Source organism: Rissa tridactyla, chromosome 2 (assembly GCF_028500815.1).
Source record: "Rissa tridactyla isolate bRisTri1 chromosome 2, bRisTri1.patW.cur.20221130, whole genome shotgun sequence".
NCBI lineage: Eukaryota > Metazoa > Chordata > Aves > Charadriiformes > Laridae > Rissa > Rissa tridactyla.
The window spans coordinates 63,926,112-63,943,286 of record NC_071467.1 but is presented as its reverse complement, the minus strand read 5'-3'; the positions used below and the strand labels follow the sequence as shown (position 1 = coordinate 63,943,286).

The following is a 17,175-nucleotide window of genomic DNA, read 5'->3' as shown; positions in this document are numbered from 1 at the left end:
AAATCAGGTGAAGTTCACAGGCGTTGTTCAGTTTCAGGAAGTTATATGGCTCTTCACTACTTACTGTGCCCATTACCAAATGCAGACGGTATTATTGTCAGTATAACTCTAGGATCATGTAATCTGAGAAGTTTAGCCACATAACACATCTCTTTTAAATGACTACGAAATATAAAATAAGCATTGCATATCTAATAGTGGCGTAGGGCCCTATGAGACCAATTCTGTATTATAAAATTAAGTTGAACGTTAATTAAGAGTGAATGAATATTTTTGTATGACAAAGCACACTGACTTAAGAATGGAGAGCCACATTGTGTGATTTGAAAAAGTAAAAGCAAAGGAAAATTGTGCATATTTTTATCTAAATAGGGGAAGCCTAAATTGAAAACACAAATGTGAAAAAATATAACCAAAATGTTTAATGAGAAATTTTTTATATTTGTGAATATATATTATATTTTGATTCCTTCAAAATTAATTTTTTTATGAACTATACTGAAAATATAATTTGAAATTCTATTAGTAACTAGAAGTCACATACTGATATATAGAAAAGTAGATGTTCATTCCTTTGTTATCAATATACAAAAGATTTAGACAAAAATAAATATCAAGCGGTCACAGTACAAAAAGTAGAGATGGAAGTTAATGCTTTTGCAAGAATATTTAAGTACAACTGTAAACATAGATTATAAAAGCAATTTGGTAAAATAAAACGAGCAAATTCTCCCATTTTCTTTTTGGGAATACGCATACATTTGAGAACATATAATTCTAGGTTAGTTTATCATTCACTTCAGAAAACCCCATCCATTCATGTCTTTTCCTAGTTAAGAAAAGAATTTCCCATGCTGTAGATTATATAGGGAATAAATTCCCTTTTCAGTTCCATGCAGCCAAATCAATCTTTTTCCCATAGTATATTACAGCCTATTTCACTTCAATTTTTGCTGGTAAGAAAAAAAAGCCCAAAACAAAAAAATCCCCAACCAACAGTTCTAGGTGCCTGTCCAGTCATAAGTGATCTAGATTTTCTTAACAGTTCCTAAATTCAGATCAGTTTCTTTTAATAGCCTTTCTTTCCACAATTTTAGCCAGGGTTAGCTAGCCTTTCACTCGCTAGACTGGCAAAAGTTTTTGCAGGATGATTGTTCACAATTTCCTCCTAAGGAACTGAAAAGCTTGAATTCAGGAATCTCTAAAGAACCCTCTGAGCACTGATGAGGGGAGCACGTATAATTATTTAGACACTCTTTAAATTCAAGTGTCTCAAACTCCTTTATAGATATCACTTCACCTAACAGTGCAAGGAGACTTTATGGTAGCACTAACAATACTCTGTATCCATACACAAAAACAGTAATATTCACCTTGCTGAAACTACAAGGGTCATTAAAGAGTCTGCAGTTGCCAAGCAACACTAAACAGCAACATCTGAAATAGTCTGGATGAACTTACAGCGCACAGGCTGAGCTGAAAGCACCACAGCGAGAACTCGACCACGAGGCATGGGGGTGAATTTTATCACTAGGTCAGCAGATTTTAAAATCTTGATTTTACGTTTTCTGTAGGTGACGCTCGCAAGAGTGCATACCATCTGCTGACCTGATATAAAGGACTTAATCTACAAAGTTGCTAACACCTTTCCATGAGAAGAGATACTGGGTGGGTTGACAAGGAGGCAACATGATTCCTTTAAAATTACATTTTAAAACAAAAAAAAAAAGAAAAAAAAAGAAAAAAAAAGAGAGAGGTAGATCGAGACCAAAAAAAACCCACTTGCCAATAAGGCTGGCTAATATCCCAGGACTGTGGAAACTGGCAGGCCCAAGCAGGACCACTGGGCTAATAAATACAGCAGCCCCTCTACTGGCTCCTCCACAGATAAAGAGTGCTTCACTGCCTCTATGAACTTGCAGCAGCAGCAGCAGCACAGCTCTGGTTCCTGCATCCCTGCCAGATGTTTTTCAGCTGAGCTCAGAACAAATTTCCTGCAGAATCAAAGCTTCATCAGCTGGTATCTGTAGAGATCAGCCCCCAAAGATTAGGTCCAAATTGGCCTGCAAGGGATAGAAACTAACATTTCCATGAAACCTTTATTTTTCAATAATATGGAGGCAGGGGATGCTCAGAGATTGCTTGTTAATCCTGGTAAAATAAATTATGCTTGCTTCTTCTCTAATAACCTCCAATATAATAAAATAGTAGTAAAAAACCTTGTCATTTCTTGGAATTTCTATCCCATACAGAAAACTGTCCATCCAAAGAAAAATGATCTCCCGTCTTTCACTAAACAAAGTATTGAAGTTATGCATTTTGTCATACTGAGGAGACAGAATTGCATCCACTCATTGCAGTGGGTGTAACAAACTCCAAACTGATTCACGTCTACAAAGCTCCCAGTCTCTAGGGTCTTCAAGACAGGAGCTCAAACCCACCATAACCCACCTCTCATTACTTAGTTCTGTAATAAGACTATTCCTTCCAATTGGGATGGTTCATTGAAGTGGATGGCCCCAAGATTAAGCCTCCTCAAACATGCAGCAAAGATAGCACTCCTTTTACCTTTATTGCAGCACGTCATGTCACACTATTACTTATATGCGCTCTCTTCACTCAACACAGACCTTTTAACCCAACCACTCTGACAAACACAAAACCTCCTCTTTCTCAGATGACAGAAACACTTCTGTTTAAAAAACAAAACAAAAAAAGAAAACACCAAAAAGCAGGGGAACTCTTACTCGCCCCCCGCCCTCCCAAGGTTATCAACTTCAGTTCTCTGCAGTTCTGGGCAGTAATTTAATGGGTGCTCAATACAGAAGAGTTCACAGAACATTTGGTCCACGTGCACAAACCAATGCAACAAAAATTTTTTAACAGAAACTGCATGATCACTGCAGAAGCTTTCTGTACAGGAGCTTTCTTTAAAGGAGCTCATAAATAGCGTGAAACCAGGCATTATGAGAGCAGCTAGCCTTTGTTATATAATCTTGGTTTAGGAAACTACAGTAAAACTTATACTAAAAGAATATTACAGTTGTATGCTCACCATTAAAAGAAAAAAGAAAATGCTATAGTGGTCTAATCAAATGTTTAACTTTCTCCTCTTGCGTGCATGCATCACAGCACATGCATTTAATTACATAATCATGCCATTTATCAAATATAATACTGATTTTTTTAAAAACTTTTTGGACGTCAACTCTGGCAAATTGCTCGTGAATAAATTCTATGAATTCCTTTATAGTACACTTCATCGCAAGGTATTAAAAGTATCCAAGATTGTACAAGTGTGTTTAAGAAGAGTAAAGAATCCTTTAAGAAGCAATATGCGATCATTTAATAAGTAGTCTATAATGAACAAAAGATACATGGGATGAGCACCACAAGTAATCTTAACTGTCCATTCATGTGATTTTTGAGAACTTAATATATTGTCCTAACAGGATGCGTTTTAATGGTGGAACATGGGAGACTTTCCATGCGATCACCCTACAGCCAACTCTCATCCAAACAACTTGGCTGGCAAGGAGAAGGAAAACTGGAGCAGAAAAACAAGACTCTGCAGCACTGTAACTGGCTCCAGTTGCTTCCTGTTCTAATAAGTGTCTGGTGAGTATTTAGGCTGCTAAGCCTTTTAGGGGACTTTTCCTTTCTTGGTGAAATGGTTGCAACTCAACCGAGAAAAATTTCAACACTGCAACTGATCTGAAAAGGCGATGCAGATAAGTAGCCTCACCATGGAGAATTCTAACAGACACTAGAGCAGCTGTGGAACAAACACTCAACATTAGCACTGCAGTGTTACCACTAAAAGGTTTCCCATCATTTGTTTTTCTTTATAAAGTAATACCTAAATACTGAAGACTAAGTTTTTAAATTTAGCTCTTAATTTAATATGCAATTACTGCTGCCCTGATGGTGTTTTAATGGCAATATATTTTTATTGGTGACTTCAAATGAACCTCGTCTGATCACCTTAACCCTTCTCTCATCATGCTTTAGCTAATGACTCATTACCTGTAGTCACACCAGGGACATCTGTAAGGCTTTTCTCCAGTATGGACACGCTTATGTCGTGTCAGATGCGATTGTGTTGTGGAAGCGAAGTTACACTCATCACATTTGAATGGTTTCTCTCCTAGAAGGTGACAAGAGAAGATATACATTATCAGTTTTCATCAACAGAAAAGAAAGTCTAAATTTCTGGCAAATCCCTTGAGATAGGTTTTAGTCCATGTATATATAACAGCCACAAATACAAAATAAATTCCCAAATGCAGTGTACTAATTGCAAAATACTATTCTCACTATGACATATACACATCAGCAGCCAGCTGACTTCCCATGTGCTGTTACACAGCAGCAAAAAGGAGGACAAAGAAGCGCACAGAAACAGGGTAACCATGTTACTGGGCCTTATTTCATGAAAATATCATCACCAGGTGACAGGCATTCCTCTCACCCTACACCTTCTGTTGAAGCTGGGCCCATGCACAGCCCTGAAAGCAACACTGCCGGAGACAGAAGGCGAGAAATCAGTCTGAAGCTTGTATTCAGTGCCTGCTTAGAAAGGAACATCTCTGGAAGGAAAGTATCTTTGTTTTTTTGTCTCTGATCCTGGATTCTTTTATCTTATCCGTCAAATGGTGAGGATGACATCAGCCACCCTGATGGGTGGCTAATGTGACGCCCATCTACAAGAAGGGTCGGAAGGAGGATCCGGGGAACTACAGGCCTGTCAGCCTGACCTCGGTACCAGGAAAGATCATGGAGAGGATCATCTTGAGTGAGCTCTCATGGCAAGTGCAGGGCAGCCAAGGGATCAGGGCCAGCCAGCATGGGTTTAGGAAGGGGAGGTCCTGCTTAACCGACCTGATCTCTTTCTATGACTATGTGACCCACCTTCTGGACATGGGGAAGGCTGTGGACATTGTCTATCTGGACTTTGGTAAGGCCTTTGACACCGTCCCTCACAGCATTCTCCTGGAGAAGCTGGCGAATCATGGCATAGACAAGTGTACTCTTCACTGGGTTAAAAACTGGCTGGATGGCCATGCCCAGAGAGTTGTGATTAATGGGGTGAAATCCTCTTGGCGGCCAGTCACCAGTGGTGTCCCTCAGGGCTCAGTTTTGGGGCCGGTTTTGTTTAATATCTTTATCAATGATCTGGATGAGGCGTTTGAGTGCACTCTCAGTAAGTTTGCAGATGACACCAAACTAGGTGGGAGTGTTGATCTGCTTGAGGGTAGGAAGGCTCTGCAGAGGGACCTGGACAGGCTGGATCGATGGGCCAAGGCCAACTGTATGAGGTTTAATAAGGCCAAGTGCCGGGTCCCGCATTTTGGTCACAACAACCCCAAGCAACGCTACAGGCTTGGGGAAGAGTGGCTGGGAAGCTGACCAGCAGAAAAGGACCTGGGGGTGATGGTGGATGGCCAGCTTAACATGAGCCAGCAGTGTGCCCAGGTGGCCAAGAAGACCAACAGCACTCTGGCTTGTATCAGGAATAGCGTGGCCAGCAGGAGCAGGGAAGTGATGGTGCCTCTGTACTCGGCACTGGTGAGGCCTCACGTCGAGTACTGTGTTCAGTTCTGGGCCCCTCTGTATAAGAGGGACATTGACGTGCTGGAGTGTGTCCAGAGGAGAGCTACCAGGCTGGTGAGGGGTCTGGAGACCAGGTCATATGAGGAGAGGCTGAGGGAGCTGGGCATCTTTAGCTTGGAGAAGAGGAGGCTGAGGGGAGACCTCATTGCCCTCTACAACTACCTGAAGGGAGGTTGGAGAGAGGTGGGGGTTGGCCTCTTCTCCCAGGTGAATAATGACAGGAACAGAGGAAATGGTCTGAAGTTGCGGCAGGGGAGGTTTAGATTAGGAGGAATTACTTTACTGAGAGAGTGGTCAGGCACTGGAACAGCCTGCCCAGGGAGGTGGTTGCGTCACCATCCCTAGAGGTATTTAAGAAACGTCTAGATGTGGCACTTCAGGGCATGCTCTAGTGACAGAGATTGTAGGGGTTTTTTGTGTGTGTTTGGTTGGACTCGATGATCTCAAAGGTCCTTTCCAACCATGAAGATTCTATGATTCTATAAAATAGTACACATAAACCAGGACTGAGAATATGAACCAAAGCTCAGTGCTCCATTCCCTCTCTCTTGCCTCCTATCCTTCTGCCCTTGTGAATCTTTTCTGAACAGTGGAACAATTTCAGCAGAAGGACTTGAAAGGTTAATGAAAAAAAAACCAAAAAAACCACACAACAAACCAACAATCAACCACCAAACCTAGACTAGAACAATAATATTTTCAGAAGACTAAAATTCAATCTCTGCTGAATGTGCAACTGTACTGAAAATTTCTAGAGGACTACTAATTGAAGAAAGATGAACATTTCTCACTTATAAATTATTATGTGAAAAGAGTACATTTCTTTCCAGCAGAGGGGTCCACCCCTCAGAAGACACTCAGACAAAATCTCATGACAGATACACATATTGTGATGCCTAGCTAAAACACCTGCATCCCATTTTCCAACTGGTTGCTCCAGAAATAATCTGTGTGGTTTACAGGCACACATAATTACCACTTAGGGAGGTAACAGGTTTCTTTTTGTACGCAGAAGACAGAAGGCAGCTGCTAACTTAGGTGATCTTGACTGCACTGTGCAGGCCTTCAGAAGTATTTATCCGAAAGACTTCATAACGAATCAACATCCCTAACTTAAGAAGTCTGAATAAAACTGCAAGGGATGGACACTGACCCTGTAGACTGTTCAGAGGTCTAGAATAGGCAGTTTCAAAATTGAACCCTAAGCCTTAGCAGGCACAGTTTGCAGGTTTTCAGACTAACAGGACTAACATCACCAGCAGAAGACACTTCACTAGCAAAAGGCCACTCCCAAGCAGCCATGCCTTGAAGGCAGATTTTTTCAAGCCTGTGAAACACTAAATGCTTCCAAAGAGACTTTGCCAGAATTCTGAGAAAGAAATCTGCATTTTTCATTCTTGGAGACTGTTGCGTTTTTTTTTTCCCCTCCCAAGGGAAAAAGAAATGCAGGGTCCTCAGGCCTGAAAAGCCTGTAAGGAAGGACAACGGAGCAGCTTCTGAAAGCTCCATAAAGAGTTGGAATAATAGGTTTTAGCAGCTGCTGGAAAGAATACCAGCTACTATTTTTCACTTATTGTTTCACGGGACAAGGAAAGGTGAAGGGGCAGGACACAATGTGGAAGCCTCTATGCTGGACAAATTGAGACTGCTAGAAAGTATGTCTTTCCTGCCCCAAATGGGGTTTTCTTGTCAGAGGGGTTTTCCTGTCAGACACTGACTCTCTGCTCTGGAGAAGCTGATTCTCCCAGCAGCTTGAATGGTACTGGCTGCTGCTTCAATTAAACTCTCTGGGAGGCCATAGACTCCCTAGCAACATAACCTGTTCTTGAACTGAAGATTTCCTGTGCCTGATTTATTTTATCTTCTAGTATTATAGAAGATAGCAACATTTTCAAGCCTAAGTAGTAAAGCCACAGGTATTTTAGATAACATACATACTTATTTTAACTGCTTTCATTTAAAATGCATTAGAACCCTGCCAACTTACCCCCTTGAAAAAACAGCAGATCTGAACTGAAAGGAGATTTTCAGTTTGCCATTCGGGGGGATGGATCAGGTAAAGGTCTGCTGCCGTGCTGGGGCAGGGCTAGTGGGGCTGACAGACGAGCGAGGGCCTGTGGAAGCCAGGAGGGCTTGCAAATTCCATCGTGACCAAAAGAAAAATGATAATCCTTGCTCACCGCTCCAGGAAGTTTCTTCTTAGGAAATCCTTGTGGCTAACTGCTCCTGTCAAGTGGACTATGTGTAAATCTCACCTGACAGAAAATACATCACAGCAGCACCACACAATGAAAGGCAACTAAACTGGGAGGAAAAAAGACAGCCTAGCATGGCCTGTAATTCTTAGCAGCTGCATATGGGATAAAGTATTTCTTTTTATGGAAAATTAACCAGGTCGATAAGTACAATTGATAAAATCTAAAAGAAGGCTACGTATTTCTTTGGGTTGGGGGGTGTTGAAGAGTGTATTAGCTGTAGCAGCAATACTATTATTTATTTAAGTTTTCCACAGACCTACTCATTTAAGTATTTTTTTGTCTTCCTTATCTTTGGGCCTGAATGCTCTTTATCGATCTTTGTGTCCCAATTTTTTTTCCCTCCTTCCTGCCCCCAGACATTTCAGGCAATAAACTTAATTTTATTTTTATATGGGCTGCCATTAAATATTTCAGGAGGATTCTCCCTCACCTCCAGTCAAGGATCTAATTCATACAAAATTAAAATAACACAAATAAAACCCCCAATATTGTCAGTATTTTTTAAACAACACTACATAATAACTATAATATAGTGTATCCAAAAATGTGTAAGGACAAAGTCTACGTATTTAAATATTAATAAAGGTAAAAAACTCAAACCAATTCTCCCACACCTTACTATTATAGAATTACTTGTCCACTCTTCACTATCTCTAACTTTATCAATAGCAAACCCTATGAAAAAGAAGGACAGGTGCCCCAGTGCTCAACAAGCTCTGTGGAGGAAAAAAAAGGAAGGACACACGCTCCAAGAGCAAGGACCCACTATCTTTCAGGTTTTTTATTTTGTTTTTAAACACAAGCACTCTCAAAAAGCTATGTTTCCTAACCACAGGATCACAAAAAAAGAAATGGTTTTGCTTTTTTGACAATACTGCAAGAAACGTCTGAAGTGCATCTGTTGGTTAAGTCACCTGACATGGAAAATTTTAGCTCCAACAATCAAAGTTTGGGAAAGCAACTGATCAAAGGCTCAGATCACGGGGAGCACCAGTCTGTAGAAAAGCAGTTATTAAGCCTGCTGCTAACTAGTTAGCCTCGTCAGCTCTACTCATTCTGCTCCTCTTGAACTATCACAGCTAAGGCTTTCTTTTTCTCTTGCCTCTCCAAATTCTGCACTGAGCTATTTTACCATCTATCTTAGCTTTTTTTGTTATTGTTTGTTTTCCCACAAATTACAGTTTTCTTTTTCTTTCCTTCTTCCTCTTTTCTCTGATTTCCGCTTTTGAGTTCTCTGTCTTTGATGATGAGCTTTTTAGGACACAGAGTATACCTTACTGCAATCATAAATTTCTCTGTGCAGTTATGTACTTAACGTGTACTTTTTAAAGGAAAAAGGAAATAACAGAATAACAAAAACTATAAATCTTGGAGACAGATGTTGATTTGTGGATGGCAAAGTGAAATTTTTATTTATAATCATGACTGTCCAGACAATTTCTACCTATAGATTATATACAGCATTTATATGAATGTACTACTGAGGACCCAGCTTTCAAATAAATGAAAGAAAAAATAAAAATTAAATGATGCCTTCAATTTGCAAGTCTTGAGCAACTCATCAGAATCTTAATACAATGGAAGAAATCTTACCCCAGTTGTCTCAACAGGAAACTATTGCTTTTAGTCCTATTTGTCTTTCACATGATGTGTTAAGCAGCACAGAAAGAATCCTGTAAGTTTAATTTGATTTAAGGAATGAGTAGACCACAAAACGCAGCCATCAGCTTACATGTTACAGGATTTTTTTTCTTCTTATTTCCAACTATTTCTAGTGTTTGTTAAGGCAGTTCCCTGGAGAGGCCCTTACCACCTTGCTAACGAAGCCTGAAGTACGTTAAAGTAAACGCTGTTTGCTTTTAGTCAGGTCAACTTTTTTGCATATAAGACATAAAAATAAGTACACCCTTGATCTCTTGCTTTCTTATGAGGAACCCTGTAGATGACATAAGGTTGCTCTTCCCTAGCAGAAAATGAATGACATCTGTATGCTCAGAAAAGGGAGGAAAACTGTTCCACTAGACAGTTTCTCTTGGGTAGAGAGAAAGTGTTAAGATACTCCAGTTTTTTGGTGTCATTTCTGGCCAAAGGTTTGTTATAATCAAGTCCCACACTCTGCTGCAAATGTTTGCACAAACGGAAAAGGAAAAACAACACAGATCCTCTTCAAATTTCACCTCTCCTCTTACTGAAAAAAGCAGTAAGTCTTCTTAACTGTGCTACATTTTCTGTGGTATTCAACATTATAATTTTTTTAAGCTGTGGTGGGGAAGCTGAAAGGAAGAGGCTACATTATACATTAAATTCAATGCCGAGTAATGTAACTACACATTAAAGTCAAAGAGCAGTTCACATGAGAAATAGAAACACAAAGTGAGGCACTCATCTGGATAAAAACACATATATTATTAAATTTCCTTTCTTTATTACATTGACCTATAAATGTCTTGAGAAGCACAAGATTGAAATGAGTGAGCAGAAGCAATCATACAAACAGTGATCTGTACGATATAAGCTACCATCTTCAAAAATTCATGAAAATATTTGAACAAAGACACAGCCTTCTTAAGCAGTTCCACAGGTTCAGAGTGACTGTCGTAGAACTGCTGTGCACAGTAAGTGTACGCTCTACTACTGTAACGTACTTCTGTGATCCCCAGGAAGATTCCACCACAACCAACACACAAGAAGCAAATGTAGACTGCCATTGTGTAGAAGATGAGGATGCGGGATTTGCAATTTGCAGGAGTTCTAACCAACATTAAAAAAGGAATTTCATGCAAGAGAACACAGGCTGTGACTGATCAGCTATGTTGGATTGAGCCAGCTACTACAGCACGAAATGGAAGTTTACTGGGAAACGTAGAAGAAGGGAAAACTAGAGTGATACCAAAAGGCAGACAAACAAAGGAGGAGAGCAGAACAGTAACAACAAGAACATAAAAGAAAGACATTTTAAAATTACGAATGAAGTGGTTTCATGTTTTCATTTCCAGCCAGAAATAATTACCCTTACTTGTTTTTTCTCTCTTGTGCAATTTCCTATGTTTCTTTTGTGTGTGTGTGCATGGGTTTGGTGGCTGATTCAGAGGTTATTTACTCTTTTTTATTATAAAATTTAGATAATCTCTTAAATTCTTTGTGGAATTCAATTAATTCTAAATTCAGCCAACACTAACATTTGCAACATTATTTATCTTCTTATCTTCAGGCAGATTTTCTTACTAGGACAAAATATCAATCAGAACAAAATTGTTTCAGGATGACTCAAAAAATAAAAATTTTTTTCTCCCAGTCATGTCGAGGCACCAGAACTACGGCATATACGTTCTTGCAGCACAGCAAGCTGTCCCTTATTTACCACATACACCAGTTAATATCGCAAGTGGTCTAAGTTCCTTAAGACAGTTTTTGCTCAAAGCCAAGGCAGCCACAAGTGTCTATTGTAAAGCACTTGACAGAGATGTAAGTACTCCTTACAGCGTGATAAAATTCTGGTCAAACTCTGGACCACTCTTGAAGTTGCTATTGCTTTAATTCACAAAATAGAAGATAGGGCCACTGTTATTTACAAACACAGTGAAAGACTTGCAGAATTTCATCGACAGATTCTTGCAGAATAGGACTGGAAGATGCACTCAGATCATAAAATAATGCTAGAACATTTTACCAGGACAAAATCAGCTGAAGACTTAGCTTATTCTGCGTTCAAAGTGGGCAGTTCTCACAGGACCAGGTCAGTCATTAAGGACATAACATATTTAACACAGAATAAAAATGTTAACTGGTGAAACACCAGGGATCTCTTGATAGGTCAAATTATTTTTTTCTACTTCACAGTTCAGCTTTACAGTTGAGAAAGCCTATGTCAAGGATCTGTATGGAGATGCGTCGTGTTTGCAAATAAATTAAGTAAAAAGATTTTTCAAATCTTAAAACTACTGGCTTTTTCTTTCAGTTTAACAGTCCTGTATTTCTTTGCATTTGAAACACCAAAACATATCTTCCAGGGGTAACATCCTGTTTATGAAACTAATCCCTACAATTTGCTCTCTGAGTGACCGAGGGCCAGATTCCCCCAGCCTTATTCACAGCAAGTTGTACTTTATCGTCCCTGTAATATTTCCGAAGAAAATGCATCTTTCACAAGGTGAAAGTATTTCACCAGGTACATAAAAATAATCTCATCTAAAAAGAGAGGAACAGAGTAAGAAATAACCAGAATCAAGAGCATCAGAAGTCTAAGTGGCGGGTCCCGCAGCCAGCCCCCTCTTGTGTCAAATATCTATCAGCACCTGAACATTTCTCTGGGGCGTCAGGACACCTCAGGCCTTGAGGCTGGGACGAGAGGAGGCTTGTTAAGCTGGTTAAGACTCCTCAACTACATGTGAGGATTTGCTCATTTGCCCTTGAATCAAGGGTCTCTGACAGGTGACAGAAGTAAATCTTGGATTGGAAGATGTTCTGTGTCAGCTCCCTAGACAGCTTGTATTACAGTAGGGAATTATTTAAGCCATTTAGACTATTTTTGATACCTATCCCTTTCAAATCTGATTGTAATTTGCTTTGGCATTCTGCTCTGGGAAAATTGTGCCAACTGGGGACACAGAAGAAAAAAATACAGGTACAAAGAAGAGTGCGTGCAGCTAAGGACTGAGATAAAGTTGTGCACTGGATGAAAATACACGGGAACCCATGTAAGTGCAACAAAGCAGGCAAAGGTGGATTGTGTCATTCTCCTTGAAACAAATAGAAGCTACAGATAATTTTTCTGCTAAAGAATCATCTCTGATTGTTTGTGCCACAGAGGCAGATAAATGCCAAAAAGATAGATCCCTCTGCCTCTGAGATACTGTCCTGTATAGTATAAAGTTAATAGCAAAGTAATAACGAGCCTCCAGTCCTGACATAAAATATAAAGTTATGCCTGCTAGATGCAAGCTTCATGATCTATAACCTGTGAATCCCTGTGATCATAGCACAAAAGTCTCTACCATAGTGGCAAAAGAAGGGCAAAATGCCATCGAAAATCTGGACAGCTTTTCACCAGGAAAATACCATACTTTCAGCCTAATTTTGCACATAAAGCAGGAAATAAAATATTTTTTCTATTGACTTGTGGCCCAATGATACAAACAATATAAATATAAGACCAATGATAAGGACTTACATTTCTGAGAAACCAGATCTGTGCTCACGTAATAGGTAAAGACAAGAAGGGTAAAGACAAGAAGGGTAAAGACAAGAAGGGTAAAGACAAGAATATGCATTTCTTCCACTTTTCCATTCTGAAATGATCGTTTACCATTTGTGTGGCTGTGCTGATCATAAGTCCTAGACATATACATGATCCCAGTGTGCCACGTAGCAGGCCAACAAAAGGTAGTTCCCAGCCTATTGTTAACAATGATTCATTTTCATTCTTAGCCCACATTTGGTAAACTTCAGCCAACGTAAAAATTTTTCAAAGCTCCAGGAAAATGTAAACCATTAGTTACAACTGAGGCATACGACTTCCATTCCAGTAGTTGCAATTGCTCCTGTTATCATTCAGACAGTGTAATGTTAAGTTAACTCGTTATATTTACTAAATGCCTTTTCTTGGACACTTTAAAAATACAAACTTCCTGCAGTGAATGGGGACTGACTGTGGCAGTACCCTCACACAAATATATGTTCCTTGTTATCAGAAGAAAAATTCTGCAAGTATGATTACTAGTTAGATTTGCAAGCAAAATTGGGCCCTGCATATTTTTTATGATTTTTTTTTTAGAGCTTATCCATTTCAAGATATTGCCTGCCTGGCACTGAGAACCCCACCTTTTTGAAAGCACAGGACTCTCCTCCAAATACGGTTGCTTTAATAAACTGAAAACAGGGTGGAAAGAATGGCTTCAGGGTCTCAAGAAAGAGAGTAGCTGCTCTCCAGGAAATTACGCACTTAGATGGTGTATGTCCTGAATCAAGATTAGTGTATTCAGGGACATAATAAAATCTCCCACTGAGATTCCTTTACAAAATCCATGGAAAATTCATGATGTAACAACTACAGCTCCTCATTTGTTAGCCATTTCTTTCCACTGTACATTAGACAATGGTCACTTAACTCACACAGCAATTCCTGATGATATTAGATTATCCTCATGCTAGTCGGTAAAACAAAAACTACAGTGGCTTAAGCAGCAACACTTCTGCATCTGTTTGAACAAAATCTACTCAAATAATCAAACACAAGGAACTACTAAAAAGCACAATTAAGGTAAAATGTATTAATAAATGTTTAATACTTACACTTTTTTCTGGTCTTCTGAAACTAAGAACCAATTTAGTTTTATCTGATATTAAATTTTTATAACCAGGTGGTAGGAAAGCTTTACTAATTCTGGGAGAGAAATCTTGCTTTACATGCTAACCATGTGGTAACTCTTAAAGTTGCACCTATTAATTACAAACTACGTTAAAATTACAAAAGGGCAACTGAAACAACACTAGCTTTCAACTATGTCTCAGTCCAAAAAAATGGATTAATCTATGTGTAGTCTCTAATTTTCACCCAGGGACATTCTAGCAGACTCTTGCAAAATCTTCACAGTAGGTAATCTATTTGGGCCTTGGGAAAAAAAAATTAGTAGACTTAGCATTCATTTAAAGAAGAAAGCCCGTCTTTACAATTCTACTTCCTTCAGAAAAAAACACCAAAAATACACCCCTCCCATCCACCCACACCCCCCAAGCAATTATTCAAACTCCCAGCCAGCAAATTTGGTGCAAATCTTGGGCATACCGGTTTCACAAAAACGAGAAAAAGCAAAGTAAACACTGAGCCGATGTATTATTTGTGCTGTAACGTTCTATCTGGCTTGCGTTACTCCCCAGTGTAGAGGGACTCCCTTGCTGGAGAAAATATAGCAAAGAGTAAAGACAGCTTTACTGACCTGTGTGCTGCCGCCGATGCTTGGTGAGGGCATGACGTGTCCCGCCGGCAAAGCCACAAAGGTCACAGAGGAACGACTTCTCGCCTGTTGCAACAATAAACAGATGAGGGACTGCGGAGGTCACAGATCATTAAAACATATCTATCAAGGCTTTCAGGGTTACTAATTCCTCCAATCAAATGTTTCCATGTAAATATGTCAAATGGGAATGAAATTACCACTGCGGTTTATTGACTGTGATAAAATCTGAAAAGCACCACTGAACATAATTACATACTTGTCAGACCCATAAAAATTAGCTTTATTATCAATGGAATGGTTTTGTACAACTTCATTTCTGTTAGATGTCTTCCAGATGGGGCTGCTTTATGCACTTGAACAGTTTTTATGCATATCCTGATTTTTTACAATTCCCATACATCTGGCCTTTCTGTGCTGAGTAAAGATTGCCTGGAAAAAAAGTTAATATACTGTATATATGATTCTGCTTAAATAAAATATATTGAATTTACTGACAAATTAAGGGTACTGAGAAATTTTCAACAGACTAGATCACAGTCATCTTTAGTTACTTTCTATTTATTAATAAGTATTAAATTATTTTTTTTAATATACAGAAGAGCCCAGGCAACAATAAAAGCCACATTATTCAGTACCAGTGGCAATTCAGCACTGTTTATGTTTCTAAAGTTTTAATGACATAAAGAAAACAGGTCTGGGGATTGCTACTGAAATTGCAGCAGAACTTGTATTGTTCGTCTTCAAATGATAATTCTTCATTCCAAACCTCTGGACCAATTTGAGAGATTTTGGCAAGCTCAATACTCACTAAAAGTGAGTAAATGCTCTCTTTTTAGTATGGTTTTTTTTTTTAATAGAAACTAGGATTTTGCTCTGTTGTCTATAAATACAGTCTATCATTTCACGGCAATATTTTTACTCAGTATGTACTAACATGCACCGCAATCTCAGCCCACGAAGGCCATATGGAAGGTCATTACAAATTAATAACACTAACTTCATATATAGGCCCAATAACTTCAGATATGACTGAAATTTTAATTTTACTTTTTTAAAAAAAAGAACTGCATTAGTCATTTGGAGCCAAATTGTCTCCTTTCGGAGTAACATAGCGGAGAGGGGGCTGGTGGGGCAATGATGCTGAATTCATTGAAACTAACAGTCTCCTTCAAATTCTTCCCCGTGGGGAAGGAAATTTAGTTTCTACAAAAGACGTCTGGGTTAAGAGGTCGGGTGTCAAATTACCAAGTCCTCCTGTGAAGACAGAGGGATGGAAACCTCCATGTTGTTTATTCCCACACAACCAGACACGCTAATACACGGACTTTCTGGAAAAGCACAGTGCCTCAGTTAACTTCGGATGCCATTAATAGAAGTGAGAGGCCATCCCGTGAGTGGGAGCTCCCTGGAGAGCACCACAGAGACCAGCTGCCCTCTCCTACCACGGCCTTGATGGGGGTCCCGGGGGAACCCCAGCTCCCCACCCCCCTCACCGCAGCCCAGGAGGTCCCGGGGCGCCATGTTACAAGGAGGAAAGCAATTCCTTCAAAGTTTTCAGGGCAGCCTGAACCCTGCCACTAAAATGGGATCATAAAAATGCTGATTAACCTGCACCAGGTACCTAGGTTATGAAATGCAATTGGCACGGATTAATAATCTCCATTTCAGAATAAAGCAAAGGGTGCACTGTTATTTTCTGCACCCAAATCTGATCATGAAAAGCAGACTGAAATTCTATAGGATTCTGGGCTTTTTTGAAAATTTGGTCGATTGATGAGGGTATCCCAGGACACTATCTAAGGTGCGAAATAATTTCAGTACCTCCTTTTAGGAGTCAGTTCTAGCCATCTGTGATTATAATTGAATTTAAAAAAATAGACCAGAAAAAGCAGAATGGAAACCCAGCCTAACTATCACATGAAGAATGCATATGTGCTAAATGATGTAACAAAGTCTGAATTTTGCAGCAAAAAGGTTTGGCAGTAATATTATTGCTGAGGTTATACATCATTGTTACACAAAGATTTCTGCATAATCTCTTTCCTTTGCTTTTTTGGGGATTTTTTGATTGATTGATTGTTTTTTATCAGGATCTTCAGCATGCAGCACTTCAATTCATCAAAATATCAAAGAAAAGGAATAGAAGGACTACACATAATGCTTAATTATAATTAAATATTAATTAATTAATTAATTTTAAGTATAAATCTTTCTAACTAGCTGCAATGCCTAACACCCCAGCATAATATTCACACTTTAAAGTTAAATGCCGTTCCACTCCTACCAAGAAATTGCTCATCATCTATATACTGTCATAAATTAGCTCATGTTGTGTTTAGCATCTAGGA

At 39.2% G+C, this 17,175-nt stretch overlaps 1 protein-coding gene across 1 annotated transcript in view; it reads right to left on the bottom strand.

Moving 5' to 3' along the window:
• Window positions 1-17,175, bottom strand: part of ZNF407 (zinc finger protein 407) — a 350,778-nt gene that overhangs the window by 127,273 nt on the left and 206,330 nt on the right. The window contains exons 6-7 of the mRNA XM_054191717.1: window positions 14,807-14,890; window positions 4,027-4,147 (exon numbers count right to left, since the gene is read on the bottom strand). Coding sequence (XP_054047692.1) covers window positions 4,027-4,147; window positions 14,807-14,890 — 205 coding nt within the window. The remainder of the gene's footprint in view (window positions 1-4,026; window positions 4,148-14,806; window positions 14,891-17,175) is intronic.